This window comes from Carassius auratus, unplaced genomic scaffold, assembly GCF_003368295.1.
Source record: "Carassius auratus strain Wakin unplaced genomic scaffold, ASM336829v1 scaf_tig00033530, whole genome shotgun sequence".
In the NCBI taxonomy this organism is placed as follows: domain Eukaryota; kingdom Metazoa; phylum Chordata; class Actinopteri; order Cypriniformes; family Cyprinidae; genus Carassius; species Carassius auratus.
The window spans coordinates 20,198-35,913 of record NW_020526086.1 but is presented as its reverse complement, the minus strand read 5'-3'; the positions used below and the strand labels follow the sequence as shown (position 1 = coordinate 35,913).

At 33.2% G+C, this 15,716-nt stretch overlaps 1 protein-coding gene across 1 annotated transcript in view; it reads right to left on the bottom strand.

Annotated features, from left to right (window-relative positions):
- LOC113081241 (glutamate receptor 4-like) overlaps positions 1 to 15,716 on the bottom strand; it is a gene marked incomplete at its 5' end in the record, with an annotated part of 53,960 nt that overhangs the window by 23,008 nt on the left and 15,236 nt on the right. Inside the window, 5 exons of the mRNA XM_026253313.1 lie at positions 1,192 to 1,565; positions 5,742 to 5,948; positions 11,622 to 11,729; positions 11,858 to 11,962; positions 14,032 to 14,199. Coding sequence (XP_026109098.1) covers positions 1,192 to 1,565; positions 5,742 to 5,948; positions 11,622 to 11,729; positions 11,858 to 11,962; positions 14,032 to 14,199 — 962 coding nt within the window. The remainder of the gene's footprint in view (positions 1 to 1,191; positions 1,566 to 5,741; positions 5,949 to 11,621; positions 11,730 to 11,857; positions 11,963 to 14,031; positions 14,200 to 15,716) is intronic.

The following is a 15,716-nucleotide window of genomic DNA, read 5'->3' as shown; positions in this document are numbered from 1 at the left end:
ACCACTAACATTATAACATCAAGCTTGACTGAAAACCGCTGACTGGGTCCTTTAAGCTTCTCTTTTTCACCACAGTAGGTTTATACGTTTGGGGAAATTGTTGCATATTAAAGTGCATGTTATAATTGATGATTTCATGTTTAAAAACCCACTGAAAACACCAGCGTGTAAATGAACACAACGCCGAGCTTCACTCTTAAAAATGTGGCACATACAATACAGACCAAAATTTTGGAAACATTACTATTTTTAATGTTTTTGAAAGAAGTTTCTTCTGCTCATCAAGTCTGCATTTATTTGATCAAAAATACAGAAAAAAACAGTAATATTTTGAAATATTATTACAACTTAAAATAATAGTTTTCTATTTGAATATACTTAAAAAAAAAAATAATCCTGTGAATTTTCAGCATCATTCCTCCAGCCTTCAGTGTCACATGTAACATCAGTCGATCACATGATCATTTAGAAATCATTCTAATATTCTGATTTATTATGAGTGTTGGAAACAGTTCTGCTGTCGAATATATTTGGTCAATTAAAGGTTAAAAAGAACTGCATTTATTCAAAATAAAAAAAAATGTGAATAATATATATTCTAATAATATTTTTTCTTTACTATCACTTTTTATCAATTTAACAAATCCTTGCTGAATAAAAGTATTGATTTTATTTTTAAAAAAAGAAAGAAAAAAAATTACTGACCCCAAATTACTGACCAGTAGTGTATATTGTTATTACAAAATATTTATATTTTAAAAACATGGCTTCTTTTATTCTTTTTTTTTTCTTTTTATTCATCAAAGTATCCTAAAAAAGTATCACATGTTCTGAAAAAATATTAAGCAGCAGAACAGTTTCCAACTTTGATAATGAATCATCATATTAGAATGATTTCTAAAGGATCATGTGATAATGATCCTAAAAATTCAGCTTTGCATCACTGAAACAAATGATCATTTAAAGTATAATACATTTAAAAACATTTATTCTAAATTGTAATAATATTTCACAATATTACTGTTTTTTCTGTATTTTTGATCAAATAAATGCAGGCTTGATGAGCAGAAGACACTTCTTTAAAAACATTAAAAATAGTAATGTTTCCAAACTTTTGGTCTGTACTGTATATGTATTTAATTCCACTGCAGCCTTTATTTTGATGAATTGCACGGCTCTAGTGGCTCTCACCTGGGTGTGAAGTCACAGCCCTGCTGCATGAAGGCGCCCAGAGAGAACCAGAGACTGTTGAAGATCCCGAACTCGTTGGGGGGCTGGTCACTGGGCGGACCGTCGGAGCCGTCCTCGGGCTCCTCGGTGTGCCACTCGTACGGGCTGAAGCGGCTGACCAGGAAGAGCACCACGCTCACGCCGATGTAGGCGAACACGATGCACATCCAGATCTCGTAGGCCAGCGGGTCCAGGAAGGAGAAGACGCCCGGTTTGGACTTCTGAGGCTTCTTGATCATGATGGAGATGCCCAGACTCATGAAGGGCTTGGAGAAGTCGATCACCTCCTCCCGGACCAGAGTGATGGTTAACGGGGCCACAGCGATCTCCGCTTTCTGTGGAGGAAGGAACACACTCAGAGGCTCAGAATCTGATGTTTATGTGTGTCTTTTTATGTATTTATTGAGCACTTTTACACGACCGACCACTGAGCAAAGTGCCGTACAATAAGTAAACACATAGTAAAACAGTATCAAAACACTAAAAGCACAATAACATGAAATAAACTCCACGATTTCAATACACAAAGAATCGAGTGTTGAAACAGAGCTGGAATGAGTAGTTTTTGGAGAAAAAATTATATTGCTTTAAATCTCATGTAAAGGTGTTTTTTATTATTGATTTCAGTTGTTTGCTGTATATTTAAAGCGATATTTCAGCCTTGATGTCATTTAAAAATGTTGAGATCTACAGATTTAAAAATAAAATTACATTTTGTAAAAGCCACTCTTCTGCTCATCAAGGCTGCATTTATTCATAGTAAAATAAAATAAAAATTATGAAAAACTTTTACTATTTAAAATAATGGTTTTCTATGTGAATATAAAGTAAAATGTAATTTATTTCTGTGATGCACAGCTGTATTTTCAGCATCATTCCTCCAGTCTTCAGTGTCACATGATCTTCAGAAATCAGAATAATATACTGATTTACGGCTCAAGAAACATTACTGATTATTATCAGTGTTGAAAACAGTTGTGCCGCACAATATTATTGTGGAAAAGGTGATATATTTTATTTTGTAGGATTAACAGATGAACAGAAAGTTCAAAAGAACAGCGTTTATTTAAATAGTCATCTTTTGTAACATTTAAAAATGTCACTTTTAAATCATTTTAATGCATCCTTCCTGAATAAAAGTATTTATTTCTATTAAAAAATCACACATTTTAAGAAACCTTACAATTAAATCGGACTTTACATGGACAAAAAGCTTTAAAACGGTAGAATATTACCCTTTTATGTGACTCATTTCGGCATCTGTCTGACCCATTCATTTTTAAGGTCCCCAAAACATCAAGGACCCTGTATTGCGGTGAATCCCGGGTTAAAGCCACTCTAAGTCCGGGAGAGACGGGTTATTATAGTAAAGTGCTTTCAATAGTGCGATTTCACGAGAAAAACACATTCCAAGTGTCTGTGTCCAAGCATGTTTTTACAGCCCATTACTTTCCCCCATCTCTTTCTTTAAAGGGTTTAGATGATAGAGAAAAAAATTGCAATGCACCTCCTTTATTATATCACATTTACAGCATCTCCAAGTTAATAAAACGCCAGGATTCAAGCACTTGTGAATGGAAATGGTTTCATCAGTGAACAGGCGTCTGAGGGACTTGAGTATAGTAATATTTAGACCGGCTCAGTGGTTTAATACCAGTGAAAGGTCACAGTGAAAGTCGGCCATCTTTTTCCCTCCTGTAGGAACACAAGAAGTTGTTTCGCTGCTAGATTTAATTAGAGGCCTGTGTGTATGGGTGTGTGTGTGTGTGTGTGTGCACTTGCTTTTCCAGTAGCCTTGATTCTGAAAATGCATGTGCCATTTATTTTCCCAAGCTGCGTTTCAATACATTCTTCAATGAGTTTTTAAGCCTTGATCCAAACCCAGCAGCTTTAAGATTAAGTGTTGTGCAAACAAAAATAAAATAATAATAATAATAATATTTGAAAATAGTTAGAAAAGACAATATTGCAAAGCTGATTACAAAAAGAAAAATAAATAAAATAAAATAAATTACTTTGAAACAATGGCAATTTTTTTTGTATATAAGTTTTTATAATATAAGTTTTTATAATACATTCTAAATATAAAGTAATAGTTTATACATAATATATTAATAGTTTATTTTATATATATATATATATATATATATATATATATATATATATATATATATATATATATATGCAAAAATGAAATTTTAAAGATTTTAATCTACATTAGTATTTTAATACAACATAATATTTTATGTACTAAAATAATAAAAAAATACGCATAATATAGTATAGTAATAATATAGTAATTATAATATTATTTATATTATTTATTTTTATAACAAATATAAATATAATTTTTATATTAACTTTTATATATTAATCATATTTTGAAATATTTTATGTATTATATAATAAAAATGAATTAAACATTTTATGTTTTATTATCTTGTTCATATTAACGTTTATATGTAAATATTGTATATAAATATAATTTCGGAACATTTACATTTATATTTATTTATAATACAATTTGTATGAATAAAATATAATTCTAAATAAAATATTTTTTATAATATTTTAATAAAACATTTTATTATTAATAATTAATAATTTTATTATTAATATTTATAGTGTCAAATCTGTTTGTTTTATCATCTGTTTGGACTCTCATTCTGACGGCACCCATTCACTGCAGAGCATCCATTGATGAGACACTGATACAATGCTACATTACTCCAAATCTGATGAAGAAACAAACTCATCCTGATCTTGGTTGGCATAAACTTTCATCAAATTCATTTTTAGACTGAACTTTTCCTCAAAGACTGGTCGTTTAGTCTAGTATAGACATATCTGATGCAGCACTTGACCAAGAGAGAGTCTAATAATGTTGTTTAACACCCTCTGGTCTCTCGTGAAGGCTTATAAATCCTCTAAATCTCACTGTGAGGTTCTGAATGGCGTGTTCACGCGCGGGTCGCTCTTGTGGAGTGTGTATTAGCAGGTTGGAGGATGAGTGTGTTTAATGGGGCAGAAAGATGTGCATCTGTGCTCTCCCCGAGCTCATTAACACTCGTCAGCAGGAGCGTTTGCCTTTCGCTGCTGGAGTCACAGCGAGACGTCAGAGAGGCTGATTTTATGTACTTGCACGATGAATGATGATGCATTTAAAAGAGAAAAGGCCTTGAGCTCTGGCTGTACGAATCCGACACAAACACACAAGACCAACACATCTGGACAAACATTAACAGACTGAAATGAGAGATTTTTTATTGTTATATTTTTTACCACGTGTCTTGTCTTATTGGAGGAAAATTAGAGATGCAAATTGATTTAGGCGATTGAATTAAATATGTCAATAGTTGTCTGCAAACGATTTGAGCAAACATGAGTAATTGGCTTCTCCTGCTGTTTTGCCAGCATGACAACAGCTCTGTTGGCAACGTTTCACAATAATGAACCATCATTTAGATTAATATAATATAATATAATATAATATAATATAATATAATATAATATAATATAATATAATATAATATAATATAATATAATAATATAATATAATATAATATAATATAATAATTATTTTATATAATCTATTTTATAAATACTATTTATTATTATATTGTGTTTTTTAAATATATATATATATAATCTATTTTTATTTTAGAATTTTTTTATATACTTTAAAATTATTCATATTTTGGATTAGCTTTTATCTTAATATTTGTACATTTTTGTTATATATATATATATATATATATATATATATATATATATATATTCAGTGTTATTTTAGCATCGTTGAGATTCTATTATAGTTTTTTATTAATAATTTGAACATGTTTTTATTTTTATATTTTATTTTTATTTTAAATTTAAAGTATTAGTAATTTTGTGTTTTGTCATTTGTATTTTTATTTTATTTTATATATATTTCTATAATTCTCTTCTTTTTTTTTACATTTCAGTTTAAGTAATTTAAGTACTTTAAAATAAATATGTTTATTACAGTTAGCTCCCAACCAAGGTAATTTTTGTTTAATGTTTTTAAACTTTCATCTTTTTTTAAATTATTATTATTATTTATATTTTCTATATTTTTATTTCAGCCTTCAGGTACCGGAAACAAAATGCAATACTTTTAGCTTTGGTTAGCAATAACATCACAGTTTAATATACTATGACAGCATTTATTAATCTTTTTTTAATGTTAGTTAATAAATATATATATTAAAATATTTTTACTTTTCTGTTCTTTCTTTCTTTTTATCTTTGCATTTATTTAACTCTTTATTATTTAAAGCAAAATCAAACAACAGTAGTATGATAAAATTAGCTTCTTTAGCTCAATTTATGTTGGAAATATATTTTTCAGGTTCTTCTATCTGATGCACATGCATTAATAAAGTGATGTGCATGAAAAAGATAACATTCGTGATAAAAACAATGATAAATGCCTGTAAAAATGTAAACACAAAAGACCTTGTATATATATATATATGTGTGTATCTCACCCCGTACACCAGCTCCCCAACCATGCCGTTCCAGATCTTGGTCTCTGGATCTCTGGCTCCGTATTTCCCGTCAGGAACGATGGAGATCTTGTATCTGATGCCGATGTGTTTGGCGATCTCGGACGCCAGATCCACGCAGTATCCTTCGAACTGATCATTTCCTTCGTACATCTCCCAGTTCTTCTTCAACATCACGTACGGTCCTTCCTAAACACACACACACACACACACACACACACAGAGAGAGAGAGAGACAGAGGTGGGCAGGGATGGTCAAGCTGACCTCAAAATTAAACTGTATTATTAATTACAAATTTCAAAATAAAAGTTCTTTGGAAGACTAACTTCTTATCAAGAACCATTTTTGGATTTATTGGTTCTGTGGAGATCTTACAGATCTTATAAAAGTATTTCAGATCGGCGTTTTGGTTATTATGTCCTTTAAAGCACCAGTATAGATGGTTTTCAAGTGATTTATTTTCCTATAGTAACTCATGAGTTATCAGGGATGCACAGGATCTGACTGCAAACATAACTGTGGAAAACACTCTTTTATGAGCCATAAATGAATGCAATATGTATTTGTGATGCTCGTTAGAAATGCAGCCAATAAAGGTTTGACTGACAAGATTATCATCATAAATCAAAACATTTATTTCCACACATGTATACGACTGTCTGAAACATTTGACATGTCAATCATTGCAAGTATTAATTTACTATGATCAACTGGTCACTGATAATCAAATGATTTCATCGAATCGAATAAAATAAACAAGTTCATGTAATCAAAATTAAACCAAGATATCATTTCTGACAAGAGAAGTCATTCTAAACACTAAAGCGAGGATCATTTAGACAGACAAACAACAATGCATTTGACAGAATAAAGTACAGTACATTCATTTGATAGTCAATTATTCTACATTAAATATACAGTTTTTGTACTTTTCTAGAGGTCATAAATGGAGAAACTGAATTAAATATCACCACACAGCATATAGCACTTTTTTTCAATTTATATATGTATCTATTTACTAGTTCTCTTATTTTATATATATATATATATATATATATATATATATATATATACACTGAACAAAAAGTTTGTTTAGCTTATTTTTAAATCAATTATTAGTTTATATATTTACAAGTATATAAACAAATATATTTATATAATATATAATACAAATATTTTTGAGTGAACATACTTGTAATATAATTTTAAATAAATTATTAGTTTATATATTTACCAGTAAATTAAGTTAATAATTTATAAAAAAAAAAAAAAATTATTTACTGAATAAAAAAGTGCATTTAGAGGAAATACTATTGTGATTTAATTCTAAATAAATTATTTATGCAATTATTAGTAAATAATTAAATAATTTTACCGAAAGTGTTTTGGGTAAATATATAAAATATAAAAAATACTGAAAAGTTTGTTTAGAGTGAATATACTTTTAATTTATAGTAAGTAAGTGTATAAATTAATATTACAAGTGTATTTACTGAACAAAAACTATATTTAGATACATTTAAATATTTGTATTTATTTATATATTTGCCAGTAAATATAAATATATGATCATGAAAAACACAGAAGGCAGCACTGCAAATAAATGATGAAAATATTGTTTTTTTTTTTAAACATAAAACCTTCCAACACATTTTACACACTAGCATGAGACTGGTGTTATTTGCTGTTATCTGTAGTTAAGTCACTAATGATGTTAATACATATAGATCATGAAATGTACACAAACACATCTGGATGTGTCGCTTGTGCATCACGATACATTGCTCTGCATCTGACACACTTACACTTGATCGATTCGAGAACTCTCATTGGATTAATTAATGTGTCTATTTATAGAAAGCGTCACCCGTGTGTTTGTGCTCACAATGTGTTACTAAAAACATCGGGTTTAAAGTCAACATGAAATGGTCCGATCTACTGACATAATGTAACAGATATATTCATGTTTAATTTATGATGAATTAATGTGGTTGTGATTCATATCAGAGCGGAATGTGACTCTGCAGTGGATTGTGGGAAATCTGAGAGCCCAGAGGCAAACACTGAGGAGACTGAAGGTCAAGTTCGTCTGCATGGGACCCAATGGTGAGTGTTATTATTCATATGCGTCATTATTTGTAGTTATATGCATATTTTATTTTATTTGTTTAGATTTACATTAATTGACATTAAAGCACTGCATTAGTTACACATCACAAATTCACAAACTTTTTTGACCTTTGACCTTTGATTTTTAAATTAGCACTTCGATAATTTAACAGCACCTTTGCAGGTTCATAGCTCTCGGATGTTAATAACATTTATTATTATTATTATTATTATTATTATTATTATTATTATTTATTTTAAATACAATTTTAATTTAGTATTTAGAATAAATATACTTTGAGTATGTTTAAATTAATTATATTTACTGAACAAAAAAGTATTTAGACTTAATTTACACTAGTTTTTAAATAAATACTTTATATTTTACTAGCAAATATGTAAACAATTTATTTAAAAATAAATTACAAGAATATTTATGAAACTGAAAGTGTTTAGAGTAAATGTACTTGTATTTGGTTCTCTGTTAAAAATAAAAAAATATATATTTTAAGAAATCAAATGTTTAATTTAATTAGGTGTTTTATTTAGATTTTATTTAGATTTGTTTATTATTTATTTTATTTTAAATTTGTATGATTTAATATAGGAAATAATAAATTATGTACAAGTCAACAAAATGTGTTTAGAATAAATATACATTCATTCAGTAAATATACTTGTAATTTATTTTTCAACAAATTGTTTATAGAACTAAATTTTGACTTTAAAATAAATATTATTTTAAATGTATAAACGATTTATTTATAATAAATTACAAGTATATCTATGAAATAGAAACTGTTTAGAGTAAATGTACTTGTATTTTGTTCTCTATTGTCAGTCACAACATGAAGGCAAAGAAATACATTTTTTAGTAGGTGTTTTTTTATTTAGTTTATTTTTTAATTATTTAATTTAACATTTTTATGGTTTAATTTAGGAAATAACTTTTTGACCTTTTTTTATTCAGTAAATGTAAGTACGTGTATTTTTTATTACATTTACTGAGCAAAAAGTATTTAGACTAAATGTACTTGTATTTTTTCTTTTAACTATATTTAAATTTTTATTTTTAAATTATAGAAAAAATGAAATCGAGGAAAATAAACTACAAGTACGTACGGAACAAGTAATATACTTGTATTTTTTTTATTATTAAATTATATATTTAGTAGTAAATATGTCAAATTAATACCAAAGGAGAATAGAAGGAAAACGGGCAGCATTTGAAACTAAACTATTATTTTGAAACGGTAAAACCTCATAACACATTATATATTAAACAAGCATATTATAAATGACTTTTGTTGAATGCAAATAGACGCTACATATCTTTGTTTTGTTTTGTTTTATTTAAAAAAGTCATAAAGTTTGGAGTGATGTGTGGATGAGTTAATAATTAATTAATAATTTTAATAACCTGGCATTGAATTGGACATTGTAATCTCAATTCAGTTTTGAATGATGCATGATCTTGATGAATATATGCGTTTAATTTGTTAGAGTATCATTTCACGGTCACATGAATGATAGAGATCATCCTCCATAAACACAGAAAACAGCATCTCAGATAATCACACCTTCGAGAAACACAATCCTCCGATGGATTTCAGGACATTTAAAGGCAACACAATAATATGACGAAACAAGACTTAAACTTCAATTATAGAGTACAGTAATTTGGGTCAGTTTCAGTTTCATGATGCCTTTAAATGCCAGCCATGTAAATTCATAGAGCAAGGTCAAGCAATCACAAGATGACAAAACAAAAAACCCTTTGACAAAATACCCTTGTACACCCTTGGCATTGCACCTCAAGTATGTGAGCTGAATGTTAGTGAACGTTTAACGCTGCAGTCCCGGCTGAAGAGCTGAAAACAGCTGAATCATTACACTCTGGTGTCTCACGGTTGTCTCGTCCTCTTCTCTCTGCTCAGTGTCTGAACAGCGGATTCTTTAGCAGTGATGGAAACGATGATGATCCTGCAGAGGTAAAATTCTCCATCGCCTTAAAAAGCGCACGGCAGAAAAGAAAAGAGAGACAGAGAAGGAGAGAGAGAGGAGGAGCCTGCTAAGGTATAATTTTCTATCGCTCTTTCCCTGTTTTAACCCTTACAGAATTTACCACAATGACCATAGTTTCCACCAAAATATGTGTGGTACTGTAGTAAAGTTACAGTAGACAATATAATGGAAAGCAATTAAAAAAACGTATATAAAAATATTTTTATATAATTATAAAGTAATGCTATTTTATAGCACTTCTCATACTTAAAATTCAGCTTTTTTTACCTTTTGTTTTATGTTCTTTTAATTCTAATGTTGATATTTTCAAAATTAAAGTAAAAAAAGTAAACCTTAATTTTATATCTTATGTTCTATGCAAGCATCTTTCCGCTGTTGGATGATAATCAAATTAATTAAATAGATAATTGTGAACTTTTAATCTCACAATTCAGACTTTTTATAATATCTTGCAAAGGTAGAATTGTGAGATATAAACATAGAACAGCAAGATATAAAAGCAGAATTGTGAGATATCATTGCAAAATTACAAGATATAAATGTGAGTATATAATATAATAAGAGATTTTATTCTATAAAAGGCAGAAACAGGTTTCCATAATGTTATCTTAATTCTAATGTTGATATTTTCAAATCTAAAGATGTTTTAAAAAATTTAAAACTGATAAACTGATTAGTTCAGATGCATATTTTCTAAAATATGAACCCTTGGAGCTTGTCTAATTGTAATTGCTAATAGGTTCTGAATCTTTAGGTCTTTAATGCTGATGTCCTGCTAATCGATTTTCGGCTGTGAGCTGTTGGAGAATCAGAGGTCAGATAGTGACTCAACGCTTTTGTTAACACCCCAAACAAAAGTGCAACATTTAGTAAGTTTGAAATAGCCTGAGCCAGTAAGTGGGCGGCTGTCATGGCCTTTGAGCTTCTTCTCAGCTTCTTCTGTGTTTAATATGGCATTCATGTACAGCAGCTTAAATAGTAGAACATGACGCCAACGTCATGGGTTGCATTCCCAGGGAACGCATGAATGCAGTGTAATTTACTTTGGATTAAAGCACCTACCAAATGCATTCATGTATATGTAAATGTTCTCTGGCTTAAGAACTTACAACGAATGCAAAGTCATATAGCATAGCTGTACACTTGTATAATTTAAGTCAGCCTATTATAATTGCTTGCATGGTGCTCCTGTTCTTATTTCAGCAGTTCGTGACAGAATGGGATCGAAATGTCACAGACAATCTTTCAGCCTGTCATCTCATCCATTTTTAATTGCTGACCGTGACAGACCTACGACTTTTTGACATAAACAGTTGGTAGGTTTGACACGCCTGACCAAACTCAAATTGAGTCAGCTAGTCGGACAGCACCTTAACAATGACTGCTATAACGATTATGATTTGTTGAAAACGATGGTTACTGTGGTGCATTTTAAGGGAAATTTAAACATCAACCTCAAATGCATATGCAAACTTTTTCTCTTCAGTATAACCCTCTTATTCTCTTATCTATGGCTAAACTGATGACATTAACATGATTAATGAATTAATGCACAGTCAGCACTCCCTCTCTCTTGCTTCCACTGGCCCACTTTCTGTTTCTCTCACTAATACAGTCGAGAGCAATGCAAGTGAGTTTTAATCAAGTATATCTAACTGATATCTTGCTCACTCTAGATGGCACTATGTGTGTAAGACCGCGGATGTGGGTGGTTGCGTGTACATTACCATTATAGTTGTGACGATAACCGTTCTGTTCTCCATAGTGGAGTCATTTCCCATGGAGAGCTCATTCTGGACCAGAACCAATTTATCCAGGTCGTTCCAGTAACCGATCTGCAGATTATAGATGATAAGGTGATCAATACTGTGTGCGGGCATCTGGGTAAAATTACAGTGTGTATCTGTATAAATGGATGCTTGTGTGTGTGTTTAAATGTATGAAATTGTGTTGTGTGTCTGACCTTGCGGGGGCCGTTACTCTTTAGCTCAAAGACATCCATGGTGTAGTTGACTCTTCGTCCATAATGGTCAAACTGGATATTCCCAGTGAGACCCTGGATTCTCACCTTTACACACACACACACATACACAAGGAAGTATTAGTAAGACAGAACACGCATCACTTTTGGTAAAAATGGAAGAAAGTTATCATTATTAGCTACATTTTAGTTTGATGAGTGGTTTCAACTTTTAAGATGAGTTCAAACTAGAGTGAGATTTGATAGCAAATTTATGTGTCCTTTTATCCTGCATTGTCCGAACCCCCCTTGAGTCCTGGACACTCTCACATTTCAGACAGTGTCCAGCCCACTCCCACCTCAAGTATAGAGCTCTGCCCATTCTTACCTGTCAAATAGCATAAAATCCACTCCCATCTGTTTTACAGTCCTGCCCATTCTCACGTTTCAGACAGTGTCCTGCCCACTCCCAGCAGCTGTTCACAGTCCCACCCACTGTCACTTTCAGACAGTGTACCGCCATTTAGAGGCATACCAACTCTTATCTGTTAGACAGCATCCTGCCTACTTCCACCTGTTATAAAGAGTCCCGCCCATTCTCACTTTCAGGATGTGTCCAGACAACAGTTCTGCCCATTCCTAGTTGTCATGTGAAGCCCTGTCCAAACTTACCTGCTATAGAGCATCTCACCTCTCTTTCAGTTCCACCCACAATCACCTTTCAGGTAATGCTTCAGCCTTTTGCACAGAATCCCACCCAGAGCCCCCCCCCCCCCCCCCCTCACCTGTAATATACTGTAGAGTCCCACCCTTTCCCATTTGTCATACAGAGTCCCGCCCATTCCCATTTGTCATACAAGTCCTGTCCATTACCCCCTACCTTACACAGTCTTACCTCTTCCTACTTGTCATACAGAGTCCTTCCCATTACCATCTGCTCACAGAGTCCCGCCCCTTCCCACTTGTCGTACAGAGTCCCCCCATTCCCACCTGTGGTATTGATTCCTGTTTATTCCCACTTGACAGACAGAGTCCTGCTTATTACCACCTGTCATACAGAATCCCCATTCCCATTTGTCATACAGAGTTCTGCCCTTTACCACATGTCATGTAGAGTCCCGCCCATTCCCACCTATCATACAAAGTCCCGCCCATTACCACTTGTTTTATGGAGTCCAGCCCATTCCCATTTGTCGTACAGAGTCTGCCCATTACCAGATGTTGTACAGAATCATAGCCTTTCCCATGTGTCATACAGATTTCCACCCATTACCACCTGTCATACAGAGTCCAGCCCATTCCCACCTGTCTCACAGAGTCCTGCCCATTCCCACCTGTCTCACAGAATCCAGCCCATTCCCACCAGTCGAACAGAGTCCAGCCCTTTCCCACCTGTCGAACAGAGTCCAGCCCATTCCCACCTGTCGAACAGAATCCAGCCCATTCCAACCTGTCGTACAGAGTCCTGCCCATTCCCACCTGTCGTACAGAGTCCTGCCCATTCACACCTGTCTCACAGAATCCAGCCCATTCCCACCAGTCGAACAGAGTCCAGCCCTTTCCCACCTGTCGAACAGAGTCCAGCCCTTTCCCACCTGTCGAACAGAGTCCAGCCCATTCCCACCTGTCGAACAGAGTCCAGCCCATTCCCACCTGTCTCACAGAGTCCAGCCCATTCCCACCTGTCGTACAGAGTCCTGCCCATTCCCACCTGTCGTACAGAGTCCTGCCCATTCCCACCTGTAGTACAGAGTCCAGCTGATTCCCACTTTTCTTGCATAGTCCCGCCCATTGCCACCTGTCGTAAAGAGTCCAGCCCATTCCCACCTGTCTCACTAAGTCCAGCCCATTCCCAGCTGTCAAAAAGAGTCCAATCTATTCCCACCTTTTGCACAGAGTCTCGCCCATTCACACCTGTCTCACAGAGTCCAGCCCATTCCCACCTGTCTCACTGAGTCCAGCCCATTCCCACGTGTCGAACAGAGTCCTGCCCATTCCCACCTGTAGTAGTCCAGCCGATTCTCACTTTTCTTGCATAGTCCCGCCCATTGCCACCTGTCGTACAGAGTCCAGCCCATTCCCACCTGTCTCACTAAGTCCAGCCCATTCCCACCTGTCTCACAGAGTCTTGCCCATTGTTACTTGTGGTTTCCATTTTTTAGATAACATCCTCTCACCTGTTTCAGAGTTCGTTCCATGTCGATGCCTTGGTTCCAAGGAGCAGCCGGGTTTGCCAGACAGTCTCCAGCGTTGCCCCTGCGAGAGATGTCGATCTTCTGTCTACGCAGATTCCGAAACGCCTCTGCCATCACTAGCACACCATCATACGTCAATGATGATGTGTACTGAGGAAGGAAAAGGAATATTGTGTCTTTACTTCATTCACACTACATTACCCATGTGTCTTGTTTATAATCACATATCAATTATAATACAGAGCTGTCCTAGTGCCTAAAGTAGATGTAAATGCAACAGAGAGGGCAATCTAGGTGAGTGCATTGATTATTGCCTCTGCCAGCTTGCTTGTAAGGCTGTGTACGTAATGCAATGTGACATAAAACTGCAATGTAGCACCACCACTACTTGTTACTGGAAAAGCTATTTAACTGTAAAGCAGTACAGATTGCTGCTACAGAGCAGTAAAGATCCATAGAGATTGCTGGGGAAAACAGTGCATTGTTTTTCTCTTTATGAGGTACCACTAGCGGTAAAATAAAAAAGCTTCACTGCACCAGAAATAAAAATGGATGTTCATCTGTTGTTATTTCCATAAACAAATACAAAAGCATGGCTATTTGCATGAGTAAATTACCCCAATAAGACAGAACAAGCCTCAGTGGCTGGATCTGCACAGACACCGTTCATTATGAATGAATTTGATCAGTTGAAGATTTATGGTTCTAGCAGAGGCATAATAACATCCAATTAACAGTGAGGGAAAGACAGAAGCAAACAACAACATTAAAGAGGGGACTCAGCGAGTGAGATGCAGAAAATCAAGAGCAAGCAAGAGATGGAGATAGTCAAGGCTCTTGCCTATAAAGTGTGCTCTAATGAACCCGTAAAGATTGGTCTGATGTTCCTCTGATAATTTATAGTAGGGACCGCAGGATAGAAGTACTAATCAATGGGAGAAGAGAAGGAGCTCCACGTTATCAACAGAGGAGAAAAGCAAGGTTTTGAGCTGAGGACCGCACAATGAGGTGAGGTTATGCAGAATAAAACCATCTTAATGAGTTTATTTGTCTTGCTTTCTAGTACAAAGAACTGTAATACTTTTTGTGTGGTACTGTGCGAGCATTTCACTTGTGTTTGAGACTAAGAATAGATGTATGCAAATGTAAAATGGATTTAGGAGCATGTGCGAATAACAAAAAGGCCCTAAGGGTCCTTAAAATAAAAATAAAAGAAAATCTGTTTTATGATTGTAAAAAATATATCTTAAATGTTATAACAAGCATCTTAATGTTTTTAAAAGTCTTATATTTGGTGGTGGCAAAACAGGAATTTATTTTTTAACTTTTAATATATCTTTAAATATATTTATGTACTTTACTTAAATGAACTTTTTAGTACTTTATTTTTTTGTATTTAGTATATAATATATTTTATTCAAATTTAAGAGTGAAAATAGGTCAAATCAGTACATCATTAATTTACTGTCATTGTGTAAATAAGTAATAATGTAATTATAAAAACTTTAATCTGTGATATAATCTAATTATAAGTACTTTATTTTTGGAATATGATTATATAACCCAGATTACATGTCATTTGTTTTGCGTGTGTGTCTGTGTGTGTGTACTTTTGCCTTTATTTGATTATTTTTATATTAATATATTTACTTTTAATTGTATAAACC